The sequence below is a fragment of the Colletotrichum gloeosporioides genome (genome assembly GCF_011800055.1).
Source record: "Colletotrichum gloeosporioides strain Lc1 chromosome Unknown consensus_28, whole genome shotgun sequence".
In the NCBI taxonomy this organism is placed as follows: Eukaryota; Fungi; Ascomycota; class Sordariomycetes; order Glomerellales; family Glomerellaceae; genus Colletotrichum; species Colletotrichum gloeosporioides.
In genome coordinates, this window is record NW_025544673.1 from 194128 (window position 1) to 212446 (window position 18319).

At 55.1% G+C, this 18319-nt stretch overlaps 4 protein-coding genes across 4 annotated transcripts; 1 reads left to right on the forward strand and 3 right to left on the reverse strand.

Moving 5' to 3' along the window:
• Positions 1 to 772: 772 nt before the first annotated feature.
• Positions 773 to 1009, forward strand: GCG54_00011963 (uncharacterized protein; the record flags this gene model as incomplete). Its single annotated transcript, XM_045411851.1, has 1 exon — positions 773 to 1009. The coding sequence occupies one exon, from the start codon at positions 773 to 775 to the stop codon at positions 1007 to 1009; it is 237 nt and encodes a 78-aa protein (XP_045266724.1).
• Positions 1010 to 3549: 2540 nt separating this feature from the next.
• Positions 3550 to 7211, reverse strand: GCG54_00011964 (Phosphatidylserine decarboxylase proenzyme 2; the record flags this gene model as incomplete). The annotated part of the gene is made up of 5 exons (XM_045411852.1): positions 3550 to 3759; positions 3814 to 4565; positions 4616 to 6815; positions 6880 to 6924; positions 7044 to 7211. 5 exons carry the CDS (start codon positions 7209 to 7211, stop codon positions 3550 to 3552), a joined length of 3375 nt encoding a protein of 1124 aa, XP_045266725.1.
• Positions 7212 to 14455: 7244 nt separating this feature from the next.
• Positions 14456 to 15465, reverse strand: GCG54_00011965 (uncharacterized protein; the record flags this gene model as incomplete). Its single annotated transcript, XM_045411853.1, has 2 exons — positions 14456 to 15159; positions 15228 to 15465. The coding sequence occupies 2 exons, from the start codon at positions 15463 to 15465 to the stop codon at positions 14456 to 14458; spliced, it is 942 nt and encodes a 313-aa protein (XP_045266726.1).
• Positions 15466 to 16823: 1358 nt separating this feature from the next.
• Positions 16824 to 17850, reverse strand: GCG54_00011966 (Pdp3-interacting factor 1; the record flags this gene model as incomplete). Its single annotated transcript, XM_045411854.1, has 2 exons — positions 16824 to 17695; positions 17754 to 17850. The coding sequence occupies 2 exons, from the start codon at positions 17848 to 17850 to the stop codon at positions 16824 to 16826; spliced, it is 969 nt and encodes a 322-aa protein (XP_045266727.1).
• Positions 17851 to 18319: the final 469 nt, after the last annotated feature.

Here is an 18319-nt window from a genome sequence, read left to right on the forward strand (position 1 = left end):
AAATCGCACGTTTTGACTCCCACCTTCCTCCCTGTGCATTGCTTACTTTGGGGGAGCCCCTATTCGCCAGCAGCGATTGATCTGGCTCTCTGGACCTTCTCATTGGCGTATGTCGCCTGTGGCGTGGCTCCTCCAGCCTGCGGAGATGCGATGGGGCGGAGGTGCGGCCAGCCGAACGGCGTGAGGTGCTCACACGCCTGCACAGTGAGCGAGTCACACACGCACGCCCGCCCCAATCTCCCCCATGCCGCACCTCGTCCGTTTTCCAGCTCTTTTGACGCCATTTTCGCATGTTTCGTGGTCCCCCGACCATTGATTTGGGTCGATTTGACAGCTGTGCAGCCACTGTTGTACCAATGTATCTGTAGATCTGGCCGGGGGTGCTCGGAGGGGGGAAAGCAGCAAAAAGAATACCCCTGGTGCTGTTCGTCTGGTTGCCTGGCCTTTTTGTCTTCTCCCCCAAATATAACCAGCACTTCTGCCCCCCTCGTAACTCACCTACCGTCATTCTGTTTCCCATTCGAACCTCCAAGGATTCTAATAATATCACTCTCGTCTCAAAGACAAACAGCCCATTAACACGACTGCTCCCAAAGACGCGTGTTTGCTACTCCACCACCAAGCTCATCCCACCTTGCTTCTGAAGCTCAGCCTCACTCGACTCTCTTATACAAAGCCACGACCGACTGGCCTCTCTAGTTCATCTCTGAGAGCCTGTTCTACAACCACCAAACACAACCCCGACAACTCTACTACAAACCACACCTTCACAATGTCGCCCACCTACACCATGTCTGCACATCTGTGCAAGCAGATCTACGCCTCCTGGCGCGAAACCCGTCCCTCGCCCTCCAACATGCCCTCTCCCGGCGTTCAGGCACCCAACATGACCTCCTACTTCCCTCGAAGCCCTTCTCCGGAGAAGCGCTCCATGGACAGCGACCGCAGCGACGCTGGCGTGCCCATGTCAAGATCTCCATCGAACTCCTCGTGGCGTGGCCCCAAATAAATGAGCTGTGAGGCTCTTCAGCGCCGAGGGGAGCTCCGCCTCGTTACAGGCGAAGATGCCAAGTTTACCCTCATCAACTACACACTTATAAACTACCACAACATACGTCCGTGTCACTGCAACCAGCGTCGTACAACAACGGAATCACCAACACGCATTTACGGCTTTACGCATCGGGTCGGGCACGGCGCATGGTGTTACGATCTTCACCCCGACACACTTCACAACCCCGTCACACTTCACAACCCCGTCACGCGACCAGCCGCCACGCGCCGTTTCAGTCACATCCCGCTCGTGATCAGCAACGACGTTACACAACCGCAAAATCACCCAACGACCCGAGCCGCATTGGAGGAAGGAGTACACAGGGAACGAAGATCACCGGAGTCGCGGCGCAACAAATTCACAGCTCAGATCAAAAAAAATCATCATCGGTTTTCCGGGAAGCAAACGGGAGGAAGCATTTTGGGGATCGAACGGCAGCGAGCGGCCTTAGCACGCCATGAGGGTCGAAGCATGATCATCGCATCAAGTCCACTTTTCCTTCTCACTTACAACCAACCTTACGCAGGGGATGCTGCTGGTTGCCCCTCCCATTGTATCATTGGCGGGGGTGAATCGTTCGAGGGGCATGCAGAGCTACGACATCGTCTGAAGCCTTTGCTGCCCATCGAATCATCCTTTTTGGTTGTTGAACTTACTTTTATTGTATTTTTTTTTTCTTTTCAATTTTCCCCTTTGGCAGATCTAAGCAAGGGCGCTCTACGAATAGGATACCCAACACGATTTTTTCAAGTTCAAAAAGCAAATTACCATTTACCGTTTGCTCTGCCGTGAATGCTGTCCACACGTGAATGGTCCACAAGTGCCAAGTTCCCCCATCAAGTCCACCGACTCTTCTTCTCGACTCGTAGCCAAACATCCAGGAAGCCGTTCATGAGCTCCACCTGTGACGCAAGATCGTCACATATGAGAAGCGCCCTCCCCCCAAATCGAGTACCGGACAGGCACAACAGGTCCCATCACGTCCACCCTTGAAGCAAGGCTTCCCGAGCAGAGCTGCGAAATGCCGCATGCACACAGCCGCAGAGTCCTCCACCTTCCCGGTCGCCATCGCCGTCGCCTTCTCCGTCACCGCCGCCGTCCTCCGATGGATCCCTCATCCACCCCCTTTAGGTCCCCCGCCCCGCCGTCCAAGTCCGGAAGACGGGGGAGGGAGTATCCCAGCTTGCGACGGAGAATGCTATTAAACCCCCTGGCACGGGATCCCGAAAGGGGGGATTTTTCTAGAATATTTTAGGGTTCAGTGTAGCGATGAATGAGGAGCTGGTTGCTCTTAAATGTAACTATGCTCAGATTTTTCTGCTTTTTGCTTAAAGTTACCCCGTCAGAATTCTCAAAAGATGAGAGCAAAAACTTCCGCGCGTACGCAGCACACACCAAGATTGAGATGAAAACCCCAAGTGCATCCCGCCGGCCCCATCTCCTCCGACCCCTCCACATGCACCACCCTCGCCATCACCGTCCACGCCGTCCACACCCAAACTCGTCCGTCTCCGTCCAACCTGCGCACACCATACTCACCAGACTCTGATCTCGCATCTTCGCCCAAGCCAAGCATCCCCATGTCGGCTCACGGCAACCTCGCCATGCACTCCAAACCAGCATCCTCCTTGGGCGTCTCGAGACCAGATCGGTGCATTCCTCGTTGCTTGCTGAAGAGGCCCTAAGAATAGAATTTCGACGCAACTGTACCGCGTGGTCCTGTCCTTTTCGCGCCCCTTTTGCGGGTTGATTGATCTATGAGCCCCCCTAATCACCGAGACCCTCGATTCGAGATGAATTGCCAATAATTCAATGTCAGGATACTTTTGCGACAATGCATGCCAGCTGAGAATGCGCAAATCGGACATAATGACACATGGCTCGACTTGGCTGCCCCCTCAAATGCACCTACTTGTCACAATCACATCTTCCCACCTAAACGAGTGGGAACATGAGCCCATCGAGAGCCTCGCTGCAGCTGTCCTTCCTCTTTCAACCACCTCGCGTCAAACGATTGGGCACACAAGTCACCATCACACCGAGACTCAAGAGCCACTAGGGCCCTTTTCTTTACCAGAAAACTAACATGTTGCTGCATTCATTCCAAGCGAGCGAGCTACATTGCTGATCCCCCACCTCGCCAAGCAAGGCCCTCCCCGCACCACTCTCCGTCTCCCCTGTTTTCTGTACGCTTGAAGCCATCGCCCCCGACTTCACGGGGCCTAACAAACACCTCCCACGTCCTATTCCCTATACAATGGTCCATACTGTCGCTATGCTTCTGTCGTATTTTGTCGATGATGTGCGTGTCTGTTGAAGGCCACCGGCGTTGTGAAGATGAAAGGAAGAAATAAATGCCCATCGCGGGTAACGCGAAGACTAAGAAACCATCAAACCCCCAAACACCGAGTTTTTGTCGTCTAGCTGTTGTTGTATCCGTCTATCCTGCCCAATGGGGCCTATGCAAGTTCGGCACGGTCGAGGAAACGGACGCGTCACATGGCGGACGCAGCATGCGTGTTGATGTCGGTCCCGTTGCCGGGAGTTTCATCGCCGCTGGACGACTCTTCTCCGGTGAGGCTGCCACCGATGCGTCGCTTGGCGTCCTTTTTGTCTGCCTCGGTGATGTCCTTCTCGTCTTTGCGCATGTCTGGCGCCCATTGCGGTGTGCCGGGCGCATGTCCCACAGACATGCCAGCACGAACCTAGAAATGCTGTCAGTCAAAGATTTACAGGTATATACCATCCCGCCAACTAACCAAAGTCTCGAGGGCGGTGTTCGAGTTGTCCACCAGGTCATCGTCGAAGACCATCTTGCCAGGCTCGAACAACAATACGATAGTGCTACCGCCAAACTTGAAGTAACCTAGCTCCTCAGCTCGCTTTACCTGCTCGCCCTCCTTGCGGGTAATGACGGTGCTGCCAACCATCATGGCGCCGACACAGATGACCATGACACGGCCGTGCACAGGACTATCGATTGGGCAAAGGACTCTGACGTTCTCTCCGTACACGTCAAGGGCTGAGCGAATAGCCATCGGGTTGACGGTGTAGTATTCTCCGGCAATGGTCTTCGGCTTGTCCAAGATACCGTCAACAGGAATGTGGAAACGGTGGTAATCTTGCGGCGCCAGTCGGAAAATGCCGAGTGCTCCGTTCTCGAAGCGCTTGACATCCTCAGGGTACGCGTCGCCAAGAAGGCGTTTGATCGAGAACTCGCGACCCTTGATCCAGACGTTGGTGGCCTGGTTCACACTATTGAACACGACGCTACGACAATCGGCGGGAGAAACGGTGACATCGGGACGCTCGGCACCAGAGCATGGACGAGCATCGGGCTTCAGAGCTCGGTAGAAGAACTCGTTAAAGTTCTTGAACTCTTCCAGCGGCAGAAGAACCTCCGACATATCGAGACGGTGAAATTCGATGAACTTGGGAATCTCAGCCTTGGAGGCCGGATCGTCAAACTTCTTGCCTTGCTTGATACTCATGCTCTTGAGCATCTTACGAACTAGGGTGACGTTAGAAGAATATCCGGGTTGGGCAACGGGGCCTGCTTACTCCTCTTGGTTTCCATGTTACTAGACTTGAGTCCTTTGTACAGGAGGCGAATTCCAAGTCTCACGTAAACGCTCATCTTCTCCTCGTTGATCTGGCCCGTGATGCGGTCCTGGACCAAGATGTTTGCCGAGTTGGCTCCAAGCTTGTATCCGCCATAAGATATCTTAGTGATGACCTTGGAGTACCACTTGCGTTGGGCCTGACTGGCGGTGACAAAACCGCCCATTACGAGATTGTTCACCTGTCGCCAATCCTGGCTGGCGCATGTAGCAATGTGTGTGATGATGTCGGTATCCTTGCGCTTGTTCAAGCGCGGTTGGTGGCAGATAGGACATTCTCTGATCTCGACCACATGCTCCTCGCCAGAACGATCCTCGGCCAGATCGTCCTTGTCAAGGAGGTCGCCCTCCTCGCCCGGAGTGCTCAGTTCCGGTACGTTGAGAGTACCATCAGAGGAACTTGAAGCCTCTGTCGAAAGGCCCGGCTGGGCATGTCCTGGACCTGAGAGAAGATTTTTGACCTTGTCGGCATCTGGCACCATGCCTTTCATCTTCTGCGTCACAGTGACGGGCTTGCTCTTGGCTTCTAATTGGTCCTCCAAGCATAGCACGGCCTCGTCCATCGTCAAATCTCCAACCTCCTCGCCTTCTTCCCTATGGGGAAAGCGCTTGAAGAAACCATCGATTGTCGACTCATGCAGCGTGGAACCCAGAGTGTCGAGCATTGTCGTCAACTCGATCTTGCTGATACGACCACTCTCGTCCGTGTCGTACTGCTTGAGCATGGATCGCCAGAACTGCTGACGAAGAGCAGGGTAGGGGACGTACTTCGCGCGGATGTACAGGACTGGGTTATGCTTGTCTTCCCACTTCTTGGCGTCCTTCATCTTCAAGGGAATGCTGAAGTCATGGAAGTCTACTTCTTCAGACTGCTGGGCTTCCGCAGTCTGAGCTCCGGCGCCAGCGAGAGCTTGTTCGGGCGACAAGAATTCGGGATTCAGACCTCCAGGCTGAGCGGCAGGCGTGGGCGTCACAGTTCCAGACTGGCTTCCTCCGGGCGCACCGGAAGTGCTACTAGGGTTCTTGGACAGAGACGGCCGCACTACTTTGCTCAGGCTCTGAGACGAAGATGTGCGCGACATTGCGAGCTTCTTGAAGCGGCGCTGCTGGGGGGCAACGAACTCGGCAGGTTCGGGGACGTCATAGAGGCCAGTCTCCGGGTCAGCCTTCGGAGCCTTGTCGATCAGCTCTCTGACGGCCAAGTTACAGTCGGCGATGAAGTCATTTCCAGAGTACTTGTCATGGTCCATGACAGTGAAGGCAAATGAGTATTGCTGCTCATGGCCTTGGACTTGGAAAATCATCTTTTCGTTGAAGACGGGATTCAGGTTGTGTCGCACTCGTTTTGTTCGGTACGTCTTCTTGCCGAGGGACGCAACAACAAACGGGTCCATATCGAATGTGGTTCGGGTGGAGTTGGGCTCGGGAGGGAGATCGGTGATGTTCAGGACTTCGAGGTAGATTATGCCGACTACGTCACTTCCACTGTTATTGAATTCGTACGCGTGGTCTCTTCTCTTTTTCTTCAGTCCCTTGATCCTGAGGCGGCGCTTGCGCTTCTCAGCGGCCTCTGGCTTGCTCGGATCTTCGTCTTCGGGGGTATCATCTTCGATATCGAGATCATCATCGTCCTCCTCTTCCTGGTCGTCGGTAGCATTTCGCGATAGCGGGGGCGAGGGCGTGGTGCCGCTGCGCACGCGCATGTTCTTGATCGGCTGGATCAGTGGCGTCATGGTGGGCGTGATTTGTCTAGAACCAGCGGGCACTTGGCTGACGAGGGAGTAAAACTTCTCGAAGACTTGCTCGCGGGTTGCGGCCGTGTTGGACTGGTCGAAAAGGGTAAACTGCAGCATGACCTCACCAGAGACAACGCTCGTCTTCTTGCCGGGCTTCTTGCTCTTCAGAGGGTACCATCTCGGGGGCTGCTCGTTCTGCTCATCGGCAAAGATCTCCTCCAGAGCGAGGTCGAATTCGCCCAGGTAGTCCTTGCCGAAGCGATCCTTGTCCCAGCATATTACGTCGAGGATGAGGCTCTGGGTGTTGTTGACGGGCAGCTCTTCGATAACGTTCCACTCGGGGTTCAGGGTCTTGGGAACTTCGTGCGTCGTGACTTTGGCGTCACCGAGGGTGACAACGAGAAACTGCAGGCAGACGTGTTAGAGAAGTTGCTTCAGAGGGTACAGGACGGCAATTGAGAGATCGTACCGGATCGGATGTGCCGCTTCTGTCCTTGGCAGCGAGGTTTCGGGCCTGGAATGCGATCAATCGTTAGCATTTGGGCGCTGCGTAGTTTGACAAGACCGCGGCACCGGGTGCGCAAGCGGGCTGAAGGCGAGGGGATGGCGGGGCAGCAGTGGTGGATTGCCTACCTTCATAATGACGACCTTCAAGGTCAAGCCATTGTCTTTTGGGCTCAATTCTCCCATCTTGCCGTTGCTGCTGGTGCTGCTATTGCTGTTGTTACGAGTTGGGCTACTACTGCGGCTATGGCGGAGGGAAGAGCTGGACTTGAGTCGTCCAGGGATGATGCGGACCATGGCGGGCGACGGGTCGGGGAGCGGCCCCTAAAAAGAGTTGCGGTTGCCAAGCACAGCGTTTGAGGGCGCAGCACACGACGTGTGACGGTGACGGTCCAGACACCACTCACAGGCAGGGCGGCGGCCAGTTTGGGGGGCGGGGTGACGTAGGAGATGCAATGCGGAGCGCGCTGGGAACCGAAGCTGGGAAGCCTAGGTACGCAATTAGGAAGCCAAAAAGAGGTACTTGCGGTACCTTGCGTATTTTGGCTCCAGCGCCTAGCATCCAATTGTCACAATCCGACAGGACAATCCTCCGACGTGGGTCTCTAGCAGCTGTTGTTGACGTCTGCCTGAATGCCTCCTTTTCGCCTAGGCAGAGCAGGGCAGGGCAAGGCAGCTGTAACCTGGAGGCTGTAGCTAGCTGTACGTCGGTGATGGTGTGGTGGTGTACAGCAAATCACCAGCGAACAGGCGCGCGCGCGTTGGAGCTGAGGCGATGGAACGTGGCCGTATTCCGCAAGGGACAATGCAGAGCAGACAGCCAGAAGGTTGCTAGCCAGCTGCACGAGACAGGGTTTCCGAAGTACTGTCTCGTTGTTGGTTGCTGATCAGGATATCTCTCCGCGACTGCGATGCTCCGTCTCAACGCGATTCGTCTTCCTCCACCAATGCAATAATGTCTTCCAGTCAACGTCGAATAGCTCGTTGGTCTTCTAGGCGGATTGGCGACGGCGAACGACAAGAACGCGAAACGGTCGTGACGGCGGGTGTAAGATATCCGGGGGGATTTAGCGGATGGAGCAAGTACTCGTCCAAATTACGGCGACTCGACTCGACTCGGTTGGAGAAGGGTATCCGTAGGGAGTACGGGATAGAATTGGATCTCGAATGCTGCAACACCAACGTCTCTGAGAAGTCGCAGTGGCAGTGACAGAGTTCGGGCAGTCAAAAGGGATATTCGATAGGGAAAGGGGGAGGAATTGAAGAAACAGAAAGAGGTGGCAAAGCTCCGAGAGGCCCCTGGGAGATGCTGTCCGAGTAATAAGAGGGCCGAGAACGACAACAAGAGGTGAGCAGGTGTACGGATTAATTATGTGGCTTGGATGCACGTCAACTTGGCACCACCGCCATGCTCGGTTGGAATGTAGGAGCAAACTAAGAGTAGTACGAATAATGTGAACAAGAAGCAAAAAGGAGAGGAAGACGCGTGAGACAGACAGCCCAGGGAAAGGTCGGGACTCGGGAGAGAGAGATGGCAAGGAAGACTGAGAATGGAGCTTGCAGCGGAGGGGAATGGGAATGGCTGCAGCAGTAGCAGTAGCAGTAGCAGCAGGAGCAGCAGCAGTAGCAGCGGGTGGGATAAGAGCTGGCACGCCGTCAGTGTTGCAGACCGCCTCGCCCCGGCACAGAGAGCCAGCAAGCAAGCAAAGCAGGCGGGCAAGCAAGCAAGCAATGGACAGAAAATCCCGCCAGCCAGAGGAGAGCAAGGTACTTTGTTCAGACACCTGCAAATAGCGTGTTGTGGTGTCTGGATTTACACAGTAATGGACATATCTGATGCGTGTGTTGAAGCCACCACCGCGGGTATTCTGTTTCTGACTTGCGGTGGTAGCTGTACATGGGAACTTGTGGTTTGGTGGGCTTCTCGCGGCAAAGCGAGGTACCTCACGGATAGCAGCTGGTCGTCTGAAGTATTCGGGCAGACCTACTGCGTATTCGTCCCAGATGCGTATGGTCTGCCGGTCGGGTGGCCGTTAGTGTCGCGGTTGCGCGCGGGTGCTTCGGATTGCGATGCCCAGCGGTGCCGTGCGGTGGATTCGCCAGGTTTTGGGAGCAGCGGGCAGCAGGGAAGGCAGCTGGAGCTGAAGCTGAAGCTGAAGCCCGAGGAAAGCTGGAAACGGCTGGAAACAGAAACCAGAAACCGCGGCAGAATGCTGCTTTGAGTCCCTCGACCAGGCACCCTCAGTCTGTCTCTCACACTTGCACCACCACCCACTCACCCACTGCTGCATCAGCAACGGTGGCCAGTGGCGTGTTGCTGTCGGTGTCTACTGTCTATACGCGCATCAGAATCAGTGTCTTGTTTCTCAGCTGCATTTGCATGCATTGCATCTCCCACCGCCATTCTGTTCTCTCTGTCTACCAGCATGTCCTTGTATGTCTATGAGCACCTAACATCGACCAAAGATGGCTGCTCGGACTCGTGCAAAAGCCCGATCAAAGTCTGTCGCCGCTGCTTGTTCAAACGCGCATCAAAGTACCGCAACCCGCACCTCCCTGCCTGCCCTCGGCTGCCCGTCCTGACCATCGACCAGCTGCTTATTTGTCCGTCCTATTAAACCGTGTCCTTAATTAGATGCTGCTCCCTGTTCAGCCCCGTCCTGTGCCCCCATCACGCCCCGTCGACGCTTCCATTCCCCTTCCGAAATCCTTCGCTATTTCCTCGTGCCTCTCTGCCTCTTCAACTCTTCCCTCGCGTTCGTCGACCTTCCTCTTGGGCTCTTCCCTGTATCCGTAGCCGTCCCGCTCCTCGGTCGCGTGCCCGCCCCCTCCGTTGGTTGGCTCCTCCGGGTTGGTGGCTCGTCTCTGGACGTGTTATCGCGCATCTCGAAATACCATGTACAAAATACCTCCTTAGTCGAGTTAGTCGGCCCGGTGCCCCCAACAAAGATAGTTCTTGACCAGTCGTGGCCTCGGCCTGGCATCGCTTCAACCATTTACTAACCCCCGAATCCCGCGTCAATACTGTCCGAATCTCGATGGGGGGTCCTCGACTTCTTGATCCACATGTCTTCAGGCGGCACCAAGACAGGTCAATGGTTTCGATCAAGGGCCGGGTCAGAGCCCATGTCAAGATGTCGCAGGCCTGGTTGAGAGCCCAGCTCCCCCTCATCTTCGCCTGTTCTTCACATGGATCGCTCATATTGCCGCCCATCCCCCTGAGTTCCCGCCCCATCAACGGCTGTCACCCGATTCTCCCTTGCATCTTGCCAACATGGCCGGACGGTCAGCATCCAAACCTCACATGCATTCATCAAATCACTCAACCACCCGGCGATGTTCATCCGTCTCTCTCTCCGTCTCTCGGTAATGGAGTCTCTTGCAAAAGTCCCGCCTCCCCCGACCTCTCTCGCAATGTTCAAACTTCGTCCTACTTGTGGCTTTAGTCCCTCAATTTCAAAAAAGGCATGGCCCGGATGAGGACTTGGCTTCCCCCCTCTTCTCCCCTCCATCTCCACGAATCCAGTCCCCCGGCGACGCCCCTCGTCGGCTGCAACTGCACCTGCAGCGCCGCACAACATATTCATCCCACAGCCGCCTTCCCCATCTGCTTGCCGTGCATCCGTCTCTGCCCTATCCGTACCACTGAGCAAGGGAGCGTCCACATCCCACATCCTGAGGTCTGGATGTGGTGGTGGACTGGGACTGGAGGCTCCTTTCGCCAAGCCCTCGCGGATGCCTTTGGATGCTTCCAAGCCTTCTCCCAAGAGTCTTGGTCGATCTCTAGGCGGACAACTGGTATCTCACAATAGCAAGGGCCGAGAGAGGCGGCTCGTGCCATCTGAACCTCACCTCACCTCACCCTCAGGCACATCAGGGACCAGTCAGACAGTCGAGAATAAAATGCGACGTCTGGTCCTGCCAATTGGTCCCCATCTTGGCACGGGCGGGCCTCGTCATCAAAACACCCCCATCCTGGCTCAGCTCTCTGAACTCGCCCGGTACAGACCCGTGAGCAGCTTTGTGGACTCACCCTGCTGCTCCCTGACGTTCCTTGTGCGCGTTCCCTCTGATCTGCGGGTGTTGCCCCAAAGTTTGCCTGGGGCAGCGCAGGGCGACGAACAGCAACCCAAGGTAAACGACGTGGCGCGGCGGTGGTCAATCAGCAGCATCCTTTTGAGGGTTGAGACAGGCTGGTGGGGGTTGCACACAAACACTGCCTAAGTACCTAGGTGGTTATCCAAAAGAAAGCTGAGGTAATCCGACGTATCGGACACGAAACCTTGGGAAGGCCCAAGTTGAACCGCGTACAGCAGGTACCTTCCCGTCACCTTCCCAAGGGGCACGGGCCGCCGGCGATGCCCCGGCGATCCAAGCTTCGCCGCCACGACTATTGGCGCCTACCTTACCTCGATGCATCCATTCCCTGATGGCTAAAATGCTGATTGCTGACTGCTGCCTCGCGGTGCTGTTCCAATGCCAACCCAAATCAAATCCATCCGACAATCACTCCTGAGCTCAGCCGAAATCATCCAATTCAATTGGACCCAACGCAGCCCAATACGGCGTGGCGGACGGGCTGGTGCTGATGCCGATGAGCAGCGAAATGAAACAAACCATCAAACTCGACGTCCATCCGAATCACGAAGGATCGGCCTTGTTTCTGCAGTCTGCAGCCTGCAATGCCACTCGCCTTTGACCTACCACTCCCTCGATCCGTCCCCCCGTACGCGGTACGCGGCGGCGCCAAACAGCCACGGTCGACCCGCCTCCGCTCCATGCTGCCGAATTGCCAGCCATTTCGAGACAAACGAGACCCCCAACTTAATCAAGCCAAGCATTCCACGAGGCCTCCTACAAGGCAAAGCGAGACCCGTCATTCATTCCTCCTCTGCGTGTAATCCAAGAACATCAGCCCTGTTATCCAATGCACATACCCGCCCGTCCACCACCACGGGGTCAGCCAGCGGCAGCAGCAACCAGATCCAGAGAAATCCCAGGCCCCGTCTGGTGGTCCTTGTGGCTGTCGCCGGTTCAGCCCAGGGCTCCATTTATGACGCAAAACCTCACCAAACTTGATTAGGACCACGGCTGTCGAGACCAAACAGCTGCGACGGGCAAGGGCCAAGCTTCCAAGCTTCGGCCGGATATCCGCCCCGTGGAGCTATGGACGCTCCCGAGCACCCCGACTCCGAACTGTCTGGGCTGCCACAGTCTCAACGTGCATTGGTTCATTGCCTTGCTCCATCCCATTTCGTCTGAAGTATGATGCTTTGCTAACTTTCGCGCTTGGCGTGGGTCGAGGCCCCTTGTACCACCTCTGGCTCAGCGCTCCAACGTTGGCATGGCTTTGATGAGGTCAAACTGCTCTAGTTGGCCGCTTGATCTAAGTCTCAAAACTCATCCTCGGGCTACCAATGTTGGCAACCGGTTACGAAGCATGACGTCTCGTGGACGGTCTTGGCTGTGCTGTTTTCGGTACCAAACGCTCCTTGATACGATGACTATCCTGCTGGCGCCCGCTCCAACGGTCAAACCAGCGGGAGACTTTGTCAATATCACGGGTCAAACAACGGCCGCGTCGGCTCGTCCCGGCTTTGGTGTGGCTAATCCAACTCCTTGGGATGATATCTGCGAATACATGATGAAACAACCTGGAGGCTCGGTCAGCGATGTGTACAGCTTGACACGAGACACCCAAGGATTTCTCTAAGTGCAGTTGTGAGCCCTGTACATTGTCTCTCGTCACGACACAGTCGACGATCCGAGTTGTGATACCTCTCGGCCGAGGAATCTAGCTAAGTGTGTCTAGCTATGAGTGAGGTTGTAGGGGTATCTCTGTTCACGCAACTCTTGAGCGATCAAGTTCCAAATCGACGCCCCTTTAGGCACGAGTCCAAGGGAAAACAGACGCAGAGTTCCTCTTCCGGGTGAGTTTACCCGATCTCGTCTTTGAGTCTCCCCAGACTTGAGATGCCAAGCACTTTATCCTTCTTCCGTCTTGACTCTGAACCCATCACCTTTCTGGATCTACCATAACTTACCAGAACTTTTCCGTGTCAACTGATGTCTCGCCCCTTGGGTCATGCCAAGGCAAATCCGATTGGTGCGTAAAGTCAGCCGGCTACAAGCGTCAGAAAGTACTGGCTTCTTTGATGGGCCAGTGAACGAAAGCTCGCATTGGTAGTGCCATTTGCGCGGTCATTCTGTTGTAGATTGAACAGCCACTCCTCCACCATATGTATTTGTCTTCCAACGATGCTTTCACACATTACTGTCGTAAAGGTGGCCTCAGCCGCGGTCGAGCTCTGGGTACTTCATAAGACTGGTACACTTTTCAATTCTTGGGTTTTGAGGGGCTATCACCCGCGGGTACGGATGATGATAGGCATGTTTAGGATTCAGACGTTGGCCTATCATTGAGTTCTGTTGCCATACAATCTTTCTTGATTTGTACTTTTCTGCGCAATACTTAGCCAAAACTCAACTAAGTAGCGCAGTAGATGTTAGCCGTGAGGAGCTGCGGTAGACATGCCGCACGTAGGTGCTGGGGACCTGAAGAGACAGCCCCTTGGCATTTGTATCGGCATGTGGATACGATGGCATAGTTGCTGGCACTAGGCCCTTCAGCTCCAGCTTCAGCTTCCCGAACATTGACGCCCGGAGTCCCAAGAAGGTAGAGCTCAGATAACCCCTTTCCCGAGATGATTCTTCTTTTCGTGAATGCTCTCGGCCAGCATCTCACTTCTTGCCTTTCTCAGTGTCATCACTTGCGGATCCCCTGCATCTACGATGCTACGACTGTTACATATCCTGTAGACTCCGTTATCATCTCTGCCGCCATTGTTGTCTTGGCCATCACCAGTTGCTGCTTTTTTCTTGAGTGTACTTTGAAGGCATTGGATAAGCATAATTGGCAAGTAGGCATCACCAAAATCAACATCCAAATCATCAAGCGAGGTTTCCGAGGAAGGGGAAGAGATACGCATGGGAAAAGCGTAAGTTCTGCGATGCTGAAGATTTTTCATGGAATCTTTGCACTGTGGTTCAGAGCATGCTTGGGAGAGGAAAAAAAACAGTCGCAGAAAAGGGTAAAACAAAGAAAACGGGGAGGGTGCACAAACCAAAAAAAAAATTCAAATGTCAAAAGAATCCGCTTGAACTCTTAAACTCCAACGATCAGATAATGGATCACCAGGGCGCTGCGATTGCGCTGACCTGACCACTGGGCCATCTTGTTCTTCTCGCCGGTTGAGAGCAAAGGAGCAGGAGCATCCTTGTATGGGCTGCGACCTGGGGCTACCATAAGATGCAGCAACGGGCCAGAGATACTGGCAAGCGCAGCTCAAATTCCATCGGCAAGCGCCTGCCTTCACAATATCGACCGTCAAAGTCACTTCAACATTCTCACGACTGATGTGTTCAACACAACATAGATACTGACAACTGTCTAAAACTTTGTACAAGAAGCGTCTCCAAGATACGCATGAACAATTCTCGACTTTCACCACTCTCACCATACAATTCTCATCTCCTCCATCTTACATAGCCATCCTCTTCTTCATGCTGACCCTCCTCTTGGCCATCTGCTTGACGCTCTCCGCGTAATCGTTCGTGCCGTTGTTGGGGTCCGCATCGGTCGCCTTGTCCTTGCACTTGGAGCCCGCCTTGGCCTTGCCGTTCGGCCCGTCGACGGCCTGCCACTTCCTCTTCTCCGTCAGCGCGGTGACCATGGTCTGGGCCGCCTCCTCGAGCCAGCCGTTGATGAATTCGCCGTGGAAGCAGTGGCTCGGCCCGCACGCGAGCTCCAGGGGCGGCGCGCCCTTCCAGCCGTCGGGGATGGCCTTCTTGGTGTCGTAGCGGATGCTGAAGCGCAGCTGGGGCATGCGCTTCATGCCGTCGGCGCAGGTGCCCTTGTTAGAGTACGCGCTCTTGAGCGTGGTCGTGTCGACGCAGTCCGGGAACCAGAGGACCGACTGGAGCGAGGTGGAGCAGGTGCTCTGCGGGAAGTCCGAGTTCTTCTTGCCGCCGGCGTCGAAGTCCTGGTTCTGGCAGAGCCAGGCGACGTCGGAGCCCTCGACGAGGTCGTCCACGGTCTTGGCCTGGGCGTTGCCGGCGACGACGTTGAAGTTGGGCGGGATCGCGACCTCGGCCGGGTCCTTGTCGAAGTTGTAGTAGGCCGTGAAGGCGACGGGCTCGATGGGGGTGCGCTTGTCGCCCTCGGCGTGGTAGAGAGTCGGGATCCCTGTTCTTGGTGTAAGTGGCCAACTCCTCAAACTCGTTGAGCATATTTCATGGGGATGGGGCACTTACAGTAAACAGACAGGTCGTTGGGGTTCTGGGCCGTGGCGCAGCCCTGCTGGAGTTCCGCCGTGGTGCTCAGGTTGACGTTCACGGCATCGCTTCCGAAGAAGCTGTGCATGTGGCTCTTGTACTGGCCCGGGATGACGATGGGGTCGATGTTCTTGCGCATGAAGAAGTCGACCTTTGTGTTCGTAAAGGCGCTCGCCAGGCCGGCGGTGGCCAGGAGGAGAGACGATGAGTGGTACATCTTTGACTTGGGTAAGTTGTAACGAGTGACGGGTCTTGTTCAAGAAACGAAGGTGAAGACCGCGAAGAAGAAGAAGTAGAAAAAAGCTGCTACGTTCCTCTCCAGCGGACGTAGGTTGCTAAATTTGAATGAGATGGTGAAAGAAAGTTAACGACGAAACCGGCATGACAGGATGAACGATACGTATGGCTTTAAATGTGAGTCTATCTGACTTTGACATCTCGTAGGAGGTTGATGATCTGTACATCCCTGTCTTGACAGGTGGGTTGGTTAGGGCATTCCCAGCAGGGCGCTTCCCCGATGCAGAAGGGAAGGCATTCAGGTGGTCTTGGCGTTGTTTGAAGCATATCGTTGTTAACCGCTGTCGTTCCCCACGTTTTAATGTACATCAGATGCCCCTCTGTCGCCTTTAGATTTGACAGAGCCCCCCTTGCGGCTGAGAACACCGGCAACAGCTGCCTACTTCACATAAGCGTAAACCCCGAGATGGACAGGAGAGGGCAGAGTGCCCATGCAAGTCGACCGCATTGGGAAACCTATTCGGGGATATTGGATCTTGGGATTTCGGAGTGGCTCCCGATTAGATCTCTGCCCAGATCCCAAGAGGTTTTACAACACCCCGGTCCCTGGTCCTGATCCTGCGTTTTTATATTGTTTCCCCTGAAACCTGGGACTCTGCATTGTCATCCAACAGAACTGAGGTTTTTTTTTTTTTTTTTCCGTTTTTGAAGAGATGTCAGAGACGGGACGAACTCATCAACACCTTGTTCGTTGTGGAGCGATACGATGATCATTCCCACATTTTCCCACCCAAAACTGTTGGCGGCCGTTTGCTGTCAACTGCGAGCTGAAACAAAGGGGCAGCGTGGGAGCCCGTACGGGCGGCGTACCCGGGTCGCGATCTAATCTGTGTGAGGTAAACCGATTCTTGGCTGGCAGAATACGAACCCGAGGCCGGCGCCTAGGCGGATGAGCGGCAAAGACTTTTCTCCTTCCGCGGATGCCATTGACAGAATTGGGGGCCAGCCCGTAGTAACGGGGTTCCCTGGAAACGACAAAAGTGTAAAGACATGAATGAGAAGAAATCATGCAGCCGTTGGCTGCGCACAGCTTAAACATTTCAAAGATTTACTAGTCACGATTCACGACCGCAAGCTGGTATTTGGGTAATGTGTAGTGAATTATCTTTTTTCCTGCCTCTAACCTAAATCTGTATAACCATCTTCTGATTTAGTATAATGTCCAACCTGTGCCAACCAAGCGCCAGCCCAACCGAATCCCATCAAATCGCTCGCTATGCATTCCATCGTTTACATGAACGCCCATGAAATTCCCAAATCCAAAGCATATCTGGCAGCCTAGGCCAAAACAGGAGCGACCATGGTCTTCTCGATACTGGGAGACATGACGCTGAAGACGTTGGGCCACAGGAACATCTTCTCCTCCGCAGGCGACATGGCGACCATGCGAGGGATGGCAGACTTGCTGGACATGCGGCGCCACATGTTGGCACGGGGGTTGAAGGCCGCGGGCATACCCTTGCCGCCGGTCTTCTTCTCGTCCTCCTCCCTGATTCGCTCAATCTCCTTCTGGATGTCGGCGAAGGTATCGAAGGGGATGTAGGAGATGTCGTTCTCGACGCAGTACTCCTCCAATCTCAGACCCCTGCGGGCGAAAAGGACGTCAGCCTGGCGCGCGGCGGGCAAGTCCGAGACGCCGTCGCCGATGAAGACGATGAGGGGGATGCTGCCGTCTTCACACTCCATCTCAGCCTCCTTGCGGGCCACTCCCATGGAGAGGGCCTTGTCGTGGCCGAGCTCGTTATCGTGAAGCCAGATTGGCTTCCAAGCGGTACCGTCCTCAGTGATCTCAGCCTCGTTGGCGACGATGTCGATGTGAGCGGACTCCTCCTCGCCGAGGAAGGTATCGAGAACCCTTCTCAAAATGGGCTTCAGTCCGGCGGAGATGACGTTGAAGGGGATGGAGTTGCTGATGCAGAACTTGTGGAACTCTTGGAAAGCGGGATCGATCTCAAGGGTCTTCTCCATCACCTCGAAGCCATCGTCGAAGGGAACGTTGAGGGAACCCCACATCTCCTCAGAGACGTCGCGGAACGACCGTTCGCCGGTCTTGATCTGCTCGTCGAGGACCTCGCGCTGCTTGGAACCGCAGCCGTGGTTGTCGAAGAGGATGTGGCCGGTGTCCTGCATGAAGATGGTTCCATCAAAGTCTAGATCGCTGTTAGCGGCGTGGCGAGGACCCACGTCGGGGTTGTCGATCGTTCGTACCTGAGAAGCAGATGATCTTGCGCTTCTTGTTCTCAGTAGGAGGGAGACCACCGTTGGCGACAACCATGGCTTCGGGGGGAGTAAGTGCGATAGGCATATTGGCGGTGGTGTATAGGTGTGTTTGAGAGAGTCGATGAGTGTAGGTTGGTAATGGTTAGTCGTCTTCAAGCTTTATAGTCTCGTGTTTTCAGAGAAGTCCAATGCTAACGAATAGAGTTGTCACGAACAGGTTTCAACGGGATGGTGTCCGACTTTATAGAAGTCAATGCCCACACGATGTCGCCGAACTCTCGACCGACCCGCGAGCGGTAGCGGCGATAAAGCGCGCACAGCCCATCCATCCTCCACGATGACGGGCTAAGAGTAGATTCCACCATCGTGTTCCCCCGCGGACACGGTGGGCACGTCACGGCGCGCCATGCTGCATGAGGACAACGAGCATGGGCGGCCTGGCGAAGAGAAAGCCAGGCCAGAAGCCGCTTCCGGGATGCTAAAGAGAAATGGCACGCCATCGCGGACGGCGGCGCAACGGGCGTACCGCAGACTGGGCATGCTACTACGATGAC